Source organism: Pan troglodytes, chromosome 14 (assembly GCF_028858775.2).
Source record: "Pan troglodytes isolate AG18354 chromosome 14, NHGRI_mPanTro3-v2.0_pri, whole genome shotgun sequence".
Classification (NCBI taxonomy): domain Eukaryota; kingdom Metazoa; phylum Chordata; class Mammalia; order Primates; family Hominidae; genus Pan; species Pan troglodytes.
The window spans coordinates 114,772,211-114,785,369 of record NC_072412.2 but is presented as its reverse complement, the minus strand read 5'-3'; the positions used below and the strand labels follow the sequence as shown (position 1 = coordinate 114,785,369).

General features: G+C 39.7%; 1 protein-coding gene across 4 annotated transcripts in view; it reads right to left on the bottom strand.

Moving 5' to 3' along the window:
* MYO16 (myosin XVI) overlaps window positions 1-13,159 on the bottom strand; it is a 711,002-nt gene that overhangs the window by 26,819 nt on the left and 671,024 nt on the right. For all 4 annotated transcript variants that reach the window (XR_008538898.2, XM_054665553.2, XM_054665554.2 and 1 more), the window contains exon 34: window positions 1,584-1,675. Coding sequence is in view for 3 of the 4 variants with exons in the window: in XM_054665553.2 (XP_054521528.2) it covers window positions 1,584-1,675 (92 nt within the window). In the remaining variant the exon portion in view is untranslated. The remainder of the gene's footprint in view (window positions 1-1,583; window positions 1,676-13,159) is intronic.

Here is a 13,159-nt window from a genome sequence, read left to right as displayed (position 1 = left end):
CCTCATCAGGGATGTCTGCATTTGAAAACAAGGCCTCTTTGAAATCTGAGAATGGAAAATGATTCCCGACGACCTTTCTCATCTCTCTTTGATTCTTAGCCAAACACAGAGGAAAAGTCACAAAGCACCCTACTATATATACCGTCTTTCAAATGACTCCCTTTGTCTAAGAACCACATTGCAGGGGCAGGCCTGGAAAGGATGTCAGATGGCCTAGCATTGTGTTGTAATGTACAGGGGGCAGGCCTGGAAAGGACGTCAGATGGCCCAGCGTTGTGTTGTAATGTACAGGAGTCAGGCCTCCAATACAAAAATCAAACCAGTGTTCATGACCAGGAGGTTCCCCTGTGCATGATCTCAGAGGAAGCATCTGTGACACTTACAAGGTAAAGTAGATGCATCTCTAAGGAATAGAGGGAAGATTAGGACAATCTATTATTGCAACCAATCAGCATTTTCTTTCTATTTCAGTGCCTGGATATCAGTGCAAGTGATTTCAGAAGATTGCCTACTGTAAGATTTATTCTTAAGATTCAAACTATTGATTTTTCTCACTACCTCATCAGTGTTATTTAGAAAAATCTCAGCTGATAATATGGCCATGCCTCTATAATGCTAAATATTCCAAGGAAAGCTGATCATTAGCTGGATAGTTGATTTCATGGAAACATCTGGATACTTGGCTGAGGTTATTTTAGACTTTTATGTAGATGTTTGACATAAAAATTGTGCTGTAACTTTAGATAAAATGAGAATCCTGTTGCTAAAGCAATAGTCTGTTCATATATTGATAACAAAGTCTCTCTAATGGGTGGTTTGTGCATCACCTTGAATGCAACATTATATATTTTAAAGACAATTATTTAAAGTATATTTTAAAATTCAACATAAAAGGAAAATAAAACAGTACATTCTATAATATAAATTCTTTCACTTTCTAGAAGCACAAATGGGTTCTTTTTTTCTTCTTCTTGAAGTGATAATCTTGTTTATTTTGGTGAAATTGTTAGGAAGAGACACATAAAACATTTACATGCAATCAGTAATGCACCTCCAAACAGTTTTGTGGACTGCAATCTCATTTTGATTTTACCATGTTCTCATCATATGTCATATTTTAAATGAATGTGAATTACATGGAAATGAATGTCATAACTGAGATAAGATGCATGCCATGAAACCACAGGTGGTTCAAGCATTTTATTCCCAGGTGTGGTCACTAAGAGTCATCCTATTTTAGCCAAGGTCAAATGCATAGCAACTTCATTCAGCAGATTTAATATCATCTTCACCCAAGAATAATTTTAAAGTACCACAATATAAATTAAATCTACAATATTTCATTTAAAACTATTATGTTTTAGTTGTTTTGGACATTATTCTTTATTTTGGAAACAAGCAGAAAATTGCAGTCAGCTGAGGTGGAGAGAGAAGACCATTCAGCTGAAGGAGTGCAGGGCAGAGGTGAGAACAGCTGAGCTCTCCAGTCCACACAGAGCATCTATTGGTAACAAGTTAATGAATGCCTTGTCATAACTTAATTCCATTTGTCACTGCACATGTGAACAGACAGACATCATTACCTGAGTGGTGTGACTGTCCCTGTGTCTTTGAAATGTCGAAGTCCCTGTGCCACTTATAGACAACCGTGAGTATCCATCTTCTTCAGGTAAACCTATTGAGGTCAACACAAATCGGGAGTTAAGCAGTGTCTCCTTGTTCCAAATAAAGTAAGTCATGCACTCATTACAATAAACTAGAATTGTTATCTTTTATGAATTGAAATGATGATCCTTAAACACAAACTAAATACTAAATTTTGCAATGAAACATGGGCATGCACAGTATTGTGGCAGCCTCATTTAGGAAAAGAGGGCATATCCTGCCAAAGGAGATACAATGATAATAAGGAGATATGTGATAATAGCACAAAAGTGAGAAGATAAGTATTGGAGGGGAGAAGGGAAACTTCTAGAGACTGAAAAGGTTTGAAGAAGCATACAGAGTCAGTGACGGGCCCACTGAGTCGCTAGGGTGACTGCAGACAGCAGAATGTGGCTGCCATTCATAGGATTGCAGGGAGATGAGGAAGGGATTGAAAATCAGAGCATAACTAAGCCTATGTGTCTGATGAATTCCACTGGCTGTAGTTCATTTTGTGCACAAGGAAGCAAAGAGATTGGCTGAATTTCCATGAGGAAAAGGTGGGGAGAGCTGCCGATTCACAACACACCAATTCATGAGCAACCACGCAGAGTAACTTGTAGGTTTATGAAACTTTACATGTCCCTCAACAACGCGAAGTTACTATGAGGCACCAAATGATTTGATTAATTATCCTTTATGATCAAAGCAGTTTCCCAGCCTCTGCACTATTGGAATTTTGGCCTGTATAATTCTTTGCAGTGGGGTCTGCCCCATGCATCCCTGACCTCCACCCACTAGATGCCAGCAGCACCCCCATTTGTGGCACCCAGAAATGTTCCCAGACATTGCCAAAAGTTCCTTGGAGGGCAAAGTCATCCCCTCCTACACGGGCTGAGAATCACTGTGATACAGGCATCATGCATCACCGCAAGTGACTTCGATTAATAAACATGAATAGACAAAAAGAGAAATAAGAACCCAACAAAATGAATTCAACTCAGAGAACTTTAAATACTGAAGTGATTACTACTCTCCTCTGAAAGCATAATTAACTAGCACAGCGTAATTGATTAAACATATACATAATTCCTAAATTAAAAATCATTAATCAGTGCACGCTTTTCCAATTATAGGAGAGAGTTCCTCAGGGAAGGCGACACAATCCTGTCAACACACAACAAGGCCTTCCAGGTGATCTTGTTACAGGTCCAGATACCTTGGTATGGAAAAGCTAACGTCAAGAAGACTGGGCGGACAATGGCTAGTGGGTGGGGGGGGGGAGGGTCTCTTGCCGGAGAACAGATCTCGGCCACAGGCAGCAGCAGTAGCCTCAGGTGCTACGTGGCAATAGTGTCCTTAGACACTGTGGCAGCAGGACACAGGAAAGGCTCCAATCACAGTGAGTGTCAGAGCAGCCTGAAATTCACACAGGCGGAAGGGAGTGTGTCAATGCAAGATCAGGCACAATATGAAATTTCAGGAAACTAGATAAAGCAGATAGTTGGGAAAAAAAATGTGTTTCCGGGTAGTAGGGCACAACGAAGGGCTTGGGACTCACGTGAAGGACCACCTCCTAGAGGGGAATAAAGGATGGGGTGCTGGGAGGAAGGGGCTGATTGATAAGCAAGATAAACCTTCACTTCCATAGGAACCATAAAGAAACCAGTTCACCAGATATCTTACTAAGACAGGGGATATGTGGCAGGAGAAGACAAATGTGATCCATTTTTCAAACCTAAATTATAAATTACAAGTCGGGGCTGGGTGCACTGGCTCACGCCTGTAATCCCAGTACTTTGGGAGGCTGAGGTGGCGGATCACCTGAGGTCAGGAGATCGAGACCAGCCCAGCCAACACGGTGAAATCCCATCTCTACTAAAAATACAAAATTACCCGGGCACGGTGGTGCACACCTGTAGTCTCAGCTACTCGGGAGGCTGAGGCAGGAGAATCGCTTGAACCTGGGAGGGAGAGTTGCAGTGAGCCAAGGTTGCTCCATTGCACCCCAGCCTGGGTGACAGAGTGAGACTCCATCTCAACATAAATAAATAAATAATAAATAAATAAATACATAAAATTAGAAGTTGGATCTCAGAATCAAAACAGAAACTCAGTTGGAAGGGTATAAGCTCAGAGCGGAATCGATAGCCTGCTGAGCACTGCATAGAGTCAATTAAATTAAGGTTAAAAACATTTATGAGCAACCTCTGCATAAGGCGCTGAGAAATACAACGAAGAATGACGAAAAGTCCCCACCCTTGAGAAAGTCATAATTCAGTGAGAATGGCACTGAGGCCAAGCACACAGCAGCATGATTTCAGGATTAAGAGGAGTACAGGTCACGTTGAACAGGGTCTTGGAGAAGGTAAGGATGCATTCTGATGGAACGGACTAGAGTAAACTTCATGGTGGTGTTGCTGAAGGACCTGGGCCTTCGAGGAGGAGGAGAATTGTGGAGGGCGAACAAACTCGAGAAGGACATGCCTGGCTGAGAGCACAAATGTGATAAGGCAACAAAACACAAGGACGCTTCGCGGAAATGTGACCACACTTTGGAGACGATAGGTAGCACTGCAGACTTCCCAGAAGAGAAGTGACACCATTTTATCTAAGTAATGAGTTCAAAGGTATTTCATTCATAACTGTTGACTAAAGAAAGAATGGGTCCCAGAACCTGTGTCAGGGCTCCACAGACAGGGACAGATGGCAGCGTGGGCAGGTGGTCGCATGCAGGTGGAGGGCCAGGTGAGGACAGCGGGGAGGGAGGCAGGTGAGTGGGTGCTGGGGGAGACAGGCATGTGGAGGAGGGGGTGGGCAAGCGACTGGGCCCGAGAAGTCAGAGGATTTTTTGAAGGTTGTAGCAAACCGGCCAAGGGTCCTCATCACGGCCAACGCACTAACACTGTGAGAACTGGAAGGGACAAAGTGACAGCCAGGAAGCGCCAAAGGTGCAAAAGAGGTCTTTTTTTTTTTTTTTTTTTTTTTTACCAGCACAAAATTTTATTTAGCTGCCGTATTAGAAGCAGTGCCTTTTTAAGGCAAATTATTTTAAAATGACACCAAACGCACAAACCATGAATAAAAAAAAAACGGATTCATGTCTCTCTATAAACATTAAAAATAAACATATTGACAATGCCCTAAAAATAAAATGTGTATTTTAAAAGAACAATGTAGAACACTGAAATATATTAAATAAGAGGCTTTTTTAATTCTTAAAACATCCTACAGATCCCAGATATTTAAAAATGGACAAAGAATAAGTTTAGAAAATAAAGGAGAAAAAATATGAATGACTAATAAGTAATACACATATTCAATTTCCTTAAGAATTCCAAGTAATGGATATGAGACTACGTAACATTCATTCTATCGATCAAAATAACACAGTTTTAAAACTTTTTATTACAAACATTTCAGACATAAAGAGAATATGCAGTGAAACTCCATGCACCCATTCCAAGCCTTGGGGCTGTCAATTTTATCCATTTTTATCCATTTTTTATTCATTTTTCACTTAAATCCCAGAAATCATGTCATTTCAGCTGTAAATATTTGTACATGTGTCCCTAACTGACAAGAACTTTTTTTTTTTTTTTAACATAGCAAGGATTTTCTCACGCAGCTAACGGGAACATTGCTAAGCAAAGGCCCCCAGAAAAGTCCCACAGTCTTGCGTGGGTAGAGAATCCCACGGCGCATTTTAACCAGGGTGAAGACTCCAATCGTGTTGGAGGAACATTTAAAGTGAAGATGGAGCTCTTTATCTGTGCCTTCATTAAAAGGTGGAATTCTGTCTGAGAAGGAGCTTCTGCACATTCTGAGAAGCCCCCACTGCTCCTCTTACTGTAGCAGCCTTCTCCCCAGACCAGGCTTGGAGTTAACAATTCCCAGCTTAGAGATTCATGTGTCCCTTGCTGAACACATTCTTTCCAGGGCAATAGTGTGCTTCAAAAAGTTGAGCTTTTGGTCCATTTGATACCAAACTATTTCAAAAAGCCATTCTTGCCCAAATGACAGCAAATCAAGGTCTTCTGAAACTGCGCCCCCCTACTCTACCCTCCAGATAGCCAGCTCTTCTGCTGAAAGAAAACATGCAGATGTTCAGGGGAAGGAATTCCCCAAAGCTGATCTCCATGGCATAATGGATATGCTGTGGACACTCCACAGAACCTGCTGCTGCTCCTTCAAACTTGGGTGGGCAAAAGTCGAAAAGGCTTTGGCCTTGATTGAAGGTTTAGCAGGAAGAAGCAGCCTCTGTTCTCCCTCTCCTCCTGAATTGGAGGCTGCTCAGAGCACTGAAAGTTAAACCTTCCTCCAGGACACAAAGAGGAATGGCTTTTAGGACATGCTCCTCATCACTGCGGTGTAGACCTGGTCCCTGGAGTTCTGTGTGATTTTTAAAGTAATCTTGAAAAGTGGCAGACTCTGGGGCCATGAGGTCTACATGCAGAGCCCAGTGGGTTCATGTAAATTCTTATAAAAAGAAAAGAATGAGGGCTGGGTGCAGTGGCTCACGCCTGTAATACCAGCACTTTGAGAGGCTGAGGCGGGCAGATCACGAGGTCAGCAGATCAAGACCATTCTGGCTAACACGGTGAAACCCTGCCTCTACTAAAAAAAATACAAAAAAAAAAAAATATGGTGGCACGCGCCTGTAGTCCCAGCTACTCGGGAGGCTGAGGCTGAAGAATCACTTGAACCTGGGAGGCGGAGTTTGCAGTGAGTTGAGATCGTGCCACTGCACTCCAGCCTGGGCGACAGAGTGAGACTCCATCTCAAAAAAAAAAAAAAAAAAAAAAAAAAAAAAAAAAAAAAAAAGACAAGACAAGAATGAGAAAGAGACTCTCAAGGGGGGTATGGCACTGAATTTTACATGGCTGACCGGTTAGAATCTATTAGTCAAATCTGTCATTTTGTAGGGACCCAAACTTGTTTAGTCAATGGCAAGAGGGTTTGAATTCTCTTTTTACATCTGTCCAGCTTTCCAAGTATTCCATCACCTTTCAATCCACTCCCCTCTTGATTTCCATGAAATTGGACATCTGTCTTCTATCTCTTGAGCACCTATTGTATGTCTCCATTTCCCCCCTTCTCAATGTAAATTTCTCAAACTTTGGCATTCTGAGTGGTTTAGTGGTCATATTTCTTTTCTTATTTCTCTTTATGATTGTTCCTCTGATGCTATAAATAGCCACCATGTCTCCAGCTTCTTTGAAAATTCTGGCTTTTCTCTTTCTATCCTGGAACCCTGGCCTAAACTCCAAACCTGTCATCATCATTTATGGAAAAATCATCCATAATCAGAAGTCCTTCTCTCTTGAGCTCCAAATCCGCTTATAGAATTAACCTCCTTTGGGAATTGCCCTTCCCTTCTTAAGAGTGCTGTATTCTCCCATCATTTGCCTCAAATTCTTGGAGTCGTTCTTGACACCTTCCTCTTCCTGACTCCTATACCAATACAGTCTTTAATACTCTTGCTTCATGTACAAAACCTGCCAAGGCTTAAGTGAATGAATTCAAAACTGGCACCCTCAAACTCAGTTTCCAATTCTATTGTTCACCCTGGATAGCACAATCAGGTACACTTCTCCAAAACAGCAGAGAGTACCCCCCCATCAAAACAAGGACAACCCTTTCAGAGATACTCTTTTTTTTTTTTTTTTTTGAGATGGAGTCTCGCTCTGTCACCCAGGCTGGAGCGCAGTGGCGCGATCTCGGCTCACTGTAAGCTCTGCCTCCCAGGTTCACTCCTGCCTCAGCCTCCCAAGTAGCTGGGACTACAGGCACCCACCACCACGCCCGGCTAATTTTTTGTATTTTTAGTAGAGACGGGGTTTCACCGTGTTAGCCAGGATGGTCTCGATCGCCTGACCTTGTAATCCGCCTGCCTCAGCCTCCCAAAGTGCTGGGGTTACAGGCGTGAGCCACCGTGCCCGGCCGAGACACTCTTTAAATTGGCATTCATGGCTCTGTAGACTCCTACATAATTGTTTCTTTCCTCTGTTATTTACTCACCTATTCTATCAGAGAAGCTGATTCACATTTCTGCCACAATACATTGTGCAGCAAATTCATGGAAATGTGCTCCTTTCTTTTCTGAATTAAACTCAATTTGAAAATCCCAACCTTCTCTATGAAGCATCCTTAGCAATCCCAGCCCACCAGACTCATCTCTTTTATCTATGTGGAAAGTAACAGAGTAATCATTATTTATGGGATTCATTTGATATTTATTGCTGACTGCCCTATTTTGCAGTCTCCTTGGTATGTATTTTCAATGTGCTCCGTATTTTCACTGTTCACACAAAGAGGTCATCTTGTGTTGCTTAGGTATCATAGGGCTCCCATGCATAACACAATGCCTACATGTGACAGGTGCACTTGTAAGTGTTTTGATTGACTAATGTGCACCTCTCTCTTCACTGGGTTTCCTCTTGCCATCCTGCCCTTCATATTATTTTGAATCCTCCAACCTAGATATTAAATAGACCCTTCCCCTTAACTCCACCCAGATATTCCTGCTTCTATTCATCCCAGAGATTCCAAATTGTAATGTCTGTCTTTGCCCTGAATACCAGCACAAGCCATCAAAGTAATATTGTGTATTTGGCTGTACACGTGGGCATTTGTGTCTAAGAAAATATCACAAAGCACTGATCTACTATTATAGCCTGCATGGTTTCAGAGAAACGAATTCACTGCCTTGCACCTCATCTACCTCATTCATGTAATTGTTGTTTCTGTTGGATAAACCCTCATGACTCTTCTAGCTCTAAAACACATAATATTTTATGAACAACTGTGTATAGGTAATATTTCTTGAGTATTAACTTTCTGCTAAATTTCATCATGTAAAATACAGCAGTCCATGAAGTAGGTGCTCTTATTATTCCCATTTTTAAGATTAGAAAATTGAAAAAGAGAGAGGTTAAGTAACTTGCCCATGGTCAGGGAGTTAATAAGCATCAGAGGTGAGCTTCAAACCCAGGCAGAATGATGCCTTAAGCACTGGGAACACTATTCCACTGCGAGGAAATAGCAGACTGAGCATTTCAATCTATTCCTTTTCAACACTGACTTCTCAACTGCAGTGGAGAAAATATAATTAAATAATATCCAAATTAGAAATTATTTAATGTGACTTTAAAATGCTTTTAACTAGAAGGATGAGTGGGGCAGGGCTTACTCGATGCCCCAGGAGTTTTCTTTCTTTGCAAAGGTAACTTCTGTTGCTTAAAATAGATGATTGCAACATATTCCAGATTGTCAAGTGAGGCTTGCTTCCTTTTCTCTGGCTGTTAGGCTTTCAGTCAGACAAGGGTATGCGTTCCAAAGAAGGTGTACAATCTCCATAAAGAAAGTGATGTTGTAAAATACATATTAAAGATATTTATGGGTTCCAACCAAAGGCTCCTTGGCTGGTGGTTTGGATTGATTTCGAGGTGCGGCTGATGGAAGCCCTTCTTAGATGTTCCCAGAACTGGTGTGGTTTGGCGCCCTGATGGCCTAAGTTCAACAAGGCACCGGAGTCAGAGCACAGAATGCAGATTTCCTGGTCCTGCAAATGATGGCCCGCAAGCTTTTGCCTTAGGAAGCCTTTATTCAACACAAATAACCCTTATTGTGCATTGAGGATGAACATAATGCAAATTAAAAGTAGACAACATGTACAGAATGATAAATGTAAATGCAAACGCAATGACTGTATTCTTTAATTGCAATTTTTCCTGATACCCAGCCATATTATGTATATTCACTGAATAGCAAGAAAGAAAATAATACTGAACATAAAATGCCCTAGTTGGAATTTTTTATATCTGTGTGTCCCCACAAAATAAACATCTTTATGTTCACAATATTTTGTTTGATAAAGCTAAAATGTTCTAACACTAAAAACTGCTCTCTCTCTAATCTAATGATAAATAACCACAAGTCCAGGGAATAATTAAGTATACAAAAAAAGATCCAAGTCTGCGCTCGCATCAGTAAAAGGATGGCAATTAAAGTAAGTGATAGCTATAATTACCCACACATAACTATATTTCAACAAATGAACAAACAGATAATTATTTCTGGGAAGCAGAGGTAGCATGCAGATACTGGCATTCAAAAGAGAAATGTTTCCTAGAAAATAACACTGTTTCTGATTCAATTAGAACTTTAAGTTATTTTAAACATTTATTTTCATCTTGTGCCCTTATTTAGAAAGTGCATTGGCTGCACTTTGTAAGTTATGAACCTGTACTAATAATTGCTTTAAGAGTTATCATGCTCATGTATATATCACATTCTGCACATGTGTAATGTTTGTTCAATTTCTATAATACTGAGGAGGCAGTTTTTCTGACTCTGCCCTCTGTATGGGATTTACTGGTTCCTCCGTAACAAACAACATTGTTTCAATCAGCAAATGCTTACTCAGGGCCTAAGTATAAAGGGTATTGTGCTGGATGTTTTAAAAATCATGGGGAAAGTTCCAGGCCCCCAGAAATTCATGGCGCTCACAAGAGTAGATCAGCATAAATGTATCAAGTTGCTTTGAAAGATTGAATTTCCAGTTGAAATAATTTTCCTTTTGCACGCATAACTCTTGAGATTTTCAAGTGGTTTTTACTTAATGACAGCATAGAACCAACTTTATTTTAAAATTTGTAAGCATGTTAAGGGAGAACACAGAAATCTGTGTTGCAGGCTTTGGCCGTACACACTATGTGTTACATGCTGAAGTTTAGAACCCTGATACTCCTAAAGAATTTATGTTATTGATTTCATGGATCCTATTCCACAAACATCTCCATTTTGGTCTAGAGGGTTTCGGTTTGTTTCCTTGGTTTTTGGTTATGTTTTGATATTTAGAGTAAGACTTGCAGTTATTATTAAGTTTTTTAGGATCATTTCCGAAGCTGTAGTTTTTGCCTTTTGCCTCAAAACACGGAAAACTTAAATATTTTGGTGAAGAGAAGTTCCGTTTCTCCATCTCTTTCTTCCTCTTTTTTTTTTTTTTTTTAATTGCAGAACTGTGACAACCACACAAATAAAATAAAGAAATAGAACACTGGCAGCTCTGCGGAAGCTCCTGCAGTCATCTCTCCAAATCGCTACCGGCCTTCCCCTCCAAATGAAATTGCCATCCTCACTTTGTGGCAGTCCGTTCTCCGAGCACCTCTTCCTTTTCAGGCAGGTCTGTAATTCTAGAGTGTGTGTAGTAGTATCGCCCTGGAGTCTTCAGTTACATTTCTCTAGTTACTAATGAGGTTGGACTCCATTAAAATTGTTTTTCTAAGTGGTATTCACATATTCTGTCCAATTTTCTTTTCAGCTGTCTTTTGTTTTTAATTTAAATAAACGTTGAATATTAGCCTTTGTTGGGTAAATGTGTTAAAAATATTTTCTCCCTATTTATGTTTTTTTTTTCTTTTTTCTTTATGGTTAAAACTTTTGTGTCTTGCTTAAGAAGCCCTTCTTTCCTTTTATGAAGTAAGAAAGATACTCTCCTATTGTTTCTTCTATCCATTTTATTATTTGACATTTGACATACAGATCTATAATCTATCAGGAATTGTTGTGTGTATAGCATTAGGCAGAGTCGAGTTTCACTGTTTGCTCCACATGGATAGCAATCAATTATTCTTCCCCAGTGCCCTCACATGCCAATTTTGTCATAAATTAAGTGGCTAATTATGCAAGCTGGAGTAATATTATTTTCTTTCTCCTTCCTTCCTATTCTCTGAAAGCGTGTACGTGACATTGGAGTTATTTAATCCTTAGAATTTTGGAAACATTTAGTGGAGAAACCATCTGATTCTGGAATTTTCCTTGTAGGAAGGCATTCAATTACAAATTCCATTAATTTAACATTTACGGTGTTATTTAGCTTTCCTACTTCTTTTGTCCATTTTCGTTAGTTCTATTTTTTTTAAGAATGTATTTGTTTATATAAATTTGCAAATTTATCTTGGCGTAAAACTGTTTGTAATATTCTCTATTTTTAATTTCAGCCAGATCTGTATTGATGTCCCCTTTTCAATCTAAAATCTGTTATTTGTGCCAATTTTCTCTATTTCTCTATCCCCTTGCAAGAAAATTTTCAATCTTATTAATGTTTTCAAAGGTAATTTTTTAAAAGATAAACAACTTTCTCTTTCCTTCCTTTCTATCCCTTCACATTATTTTATTTGTTTTATATTTCAATAACTTACGTTCTTATTATCACTCTCATATCTTTCCTTCTATTTTCGTAGTATTTAGTTTTTGTTCTGTTTCTAATTTCTAGACACTTTTAACACTCATCGTATTTGTTCTCTTGTGACGCAAAGGTTTGAAGCCATACATTTCCATTTCTTAAGAGATCTTTTGCAGTAACATGGATGGAACTGGAGGCCATTATCTTTGGTGAAATAACTAAGACACAGAAAGAAAAATGCTACATGTTCTCACTTATAAGTGGGAGCTAAATAACGTGTACAGTTGGGCACAGAGTGTGGAATAATAGACACTGGAGACTCAGAAGGGTGGCAAGGTGGGAGGATGGGATGGAATGAAGCATATGAAACCACTTAATCAGGACAATATATACTATTCAATTGATGTGGACACTAAAAGCCCAGCCATGGCCACGATGCCATACAGCCACATATTGACCATACCAACACTGTACCCGAGCCCCTTCCACTCATACACAAAAGACATTAGACATGTCCTAAAAGTTCTGTTGTCATATTTGCATTGTCATTAGTTAAAATATTTTGGTTTTTAATTTATTTTGTGATTTCTTCTTGAATACATTGATTACTTAGAGATTTTATTTTATTTTATTTTTTTAGACAAAGTCTGGCCCTGTCACCCAGGCTGGAGTGCAGTGGCGCGATCAGGGCTCACTGCAAACTCTGCCTCCTGGGTTCAAGCAGTTCTCCTACCTCAGCTTTCCGAGTCGCCGGGATTAAAGGCATATACCACCACGCCCAGCTGATTTTTGTATTTTTAGTAGAGATGGGGTTTCACCATGTTGGCCAGGCTGGTCTCGAACTCCTGACCTCAGGTGATCTGCCTGCCTCGGCCTCCCAAAGTGCTGGGATTGCAGGCGTGAGCCACCGCGCCTGGCCTAGAGATGTAATTTTTGGTGTTCAAATATATGAGCACTGTTTTTGCTGCTTTTTCATATTTGCACGTTGTATCTTTTTCTTTTCTATCTCTTTACATTTACTCTTTCAGAATCCTTATGTTTTACTGTTTTCAGAAATCTTAGTTTTTAAAATATTCTGCTAATCATTTTTCATATAAATTTACATTAAATAAGTCTTTTAAAGTTTATTGTAATTAAATAAGGTTTATTTTCACGTGTTTTTATATCTACTGTCTCAGAACTTTCTCCTTGCCCTATTTTTCCTATTTTATCCCCTTTTTGCATCTTTTGAGTTGACTTTTTATGATTTTATTTTTCTCTCTTTACTAGTTTGGATATTATCTACCCCACTAATATTCTTTCAGGGGTTACCTTTGAGGTTACAAC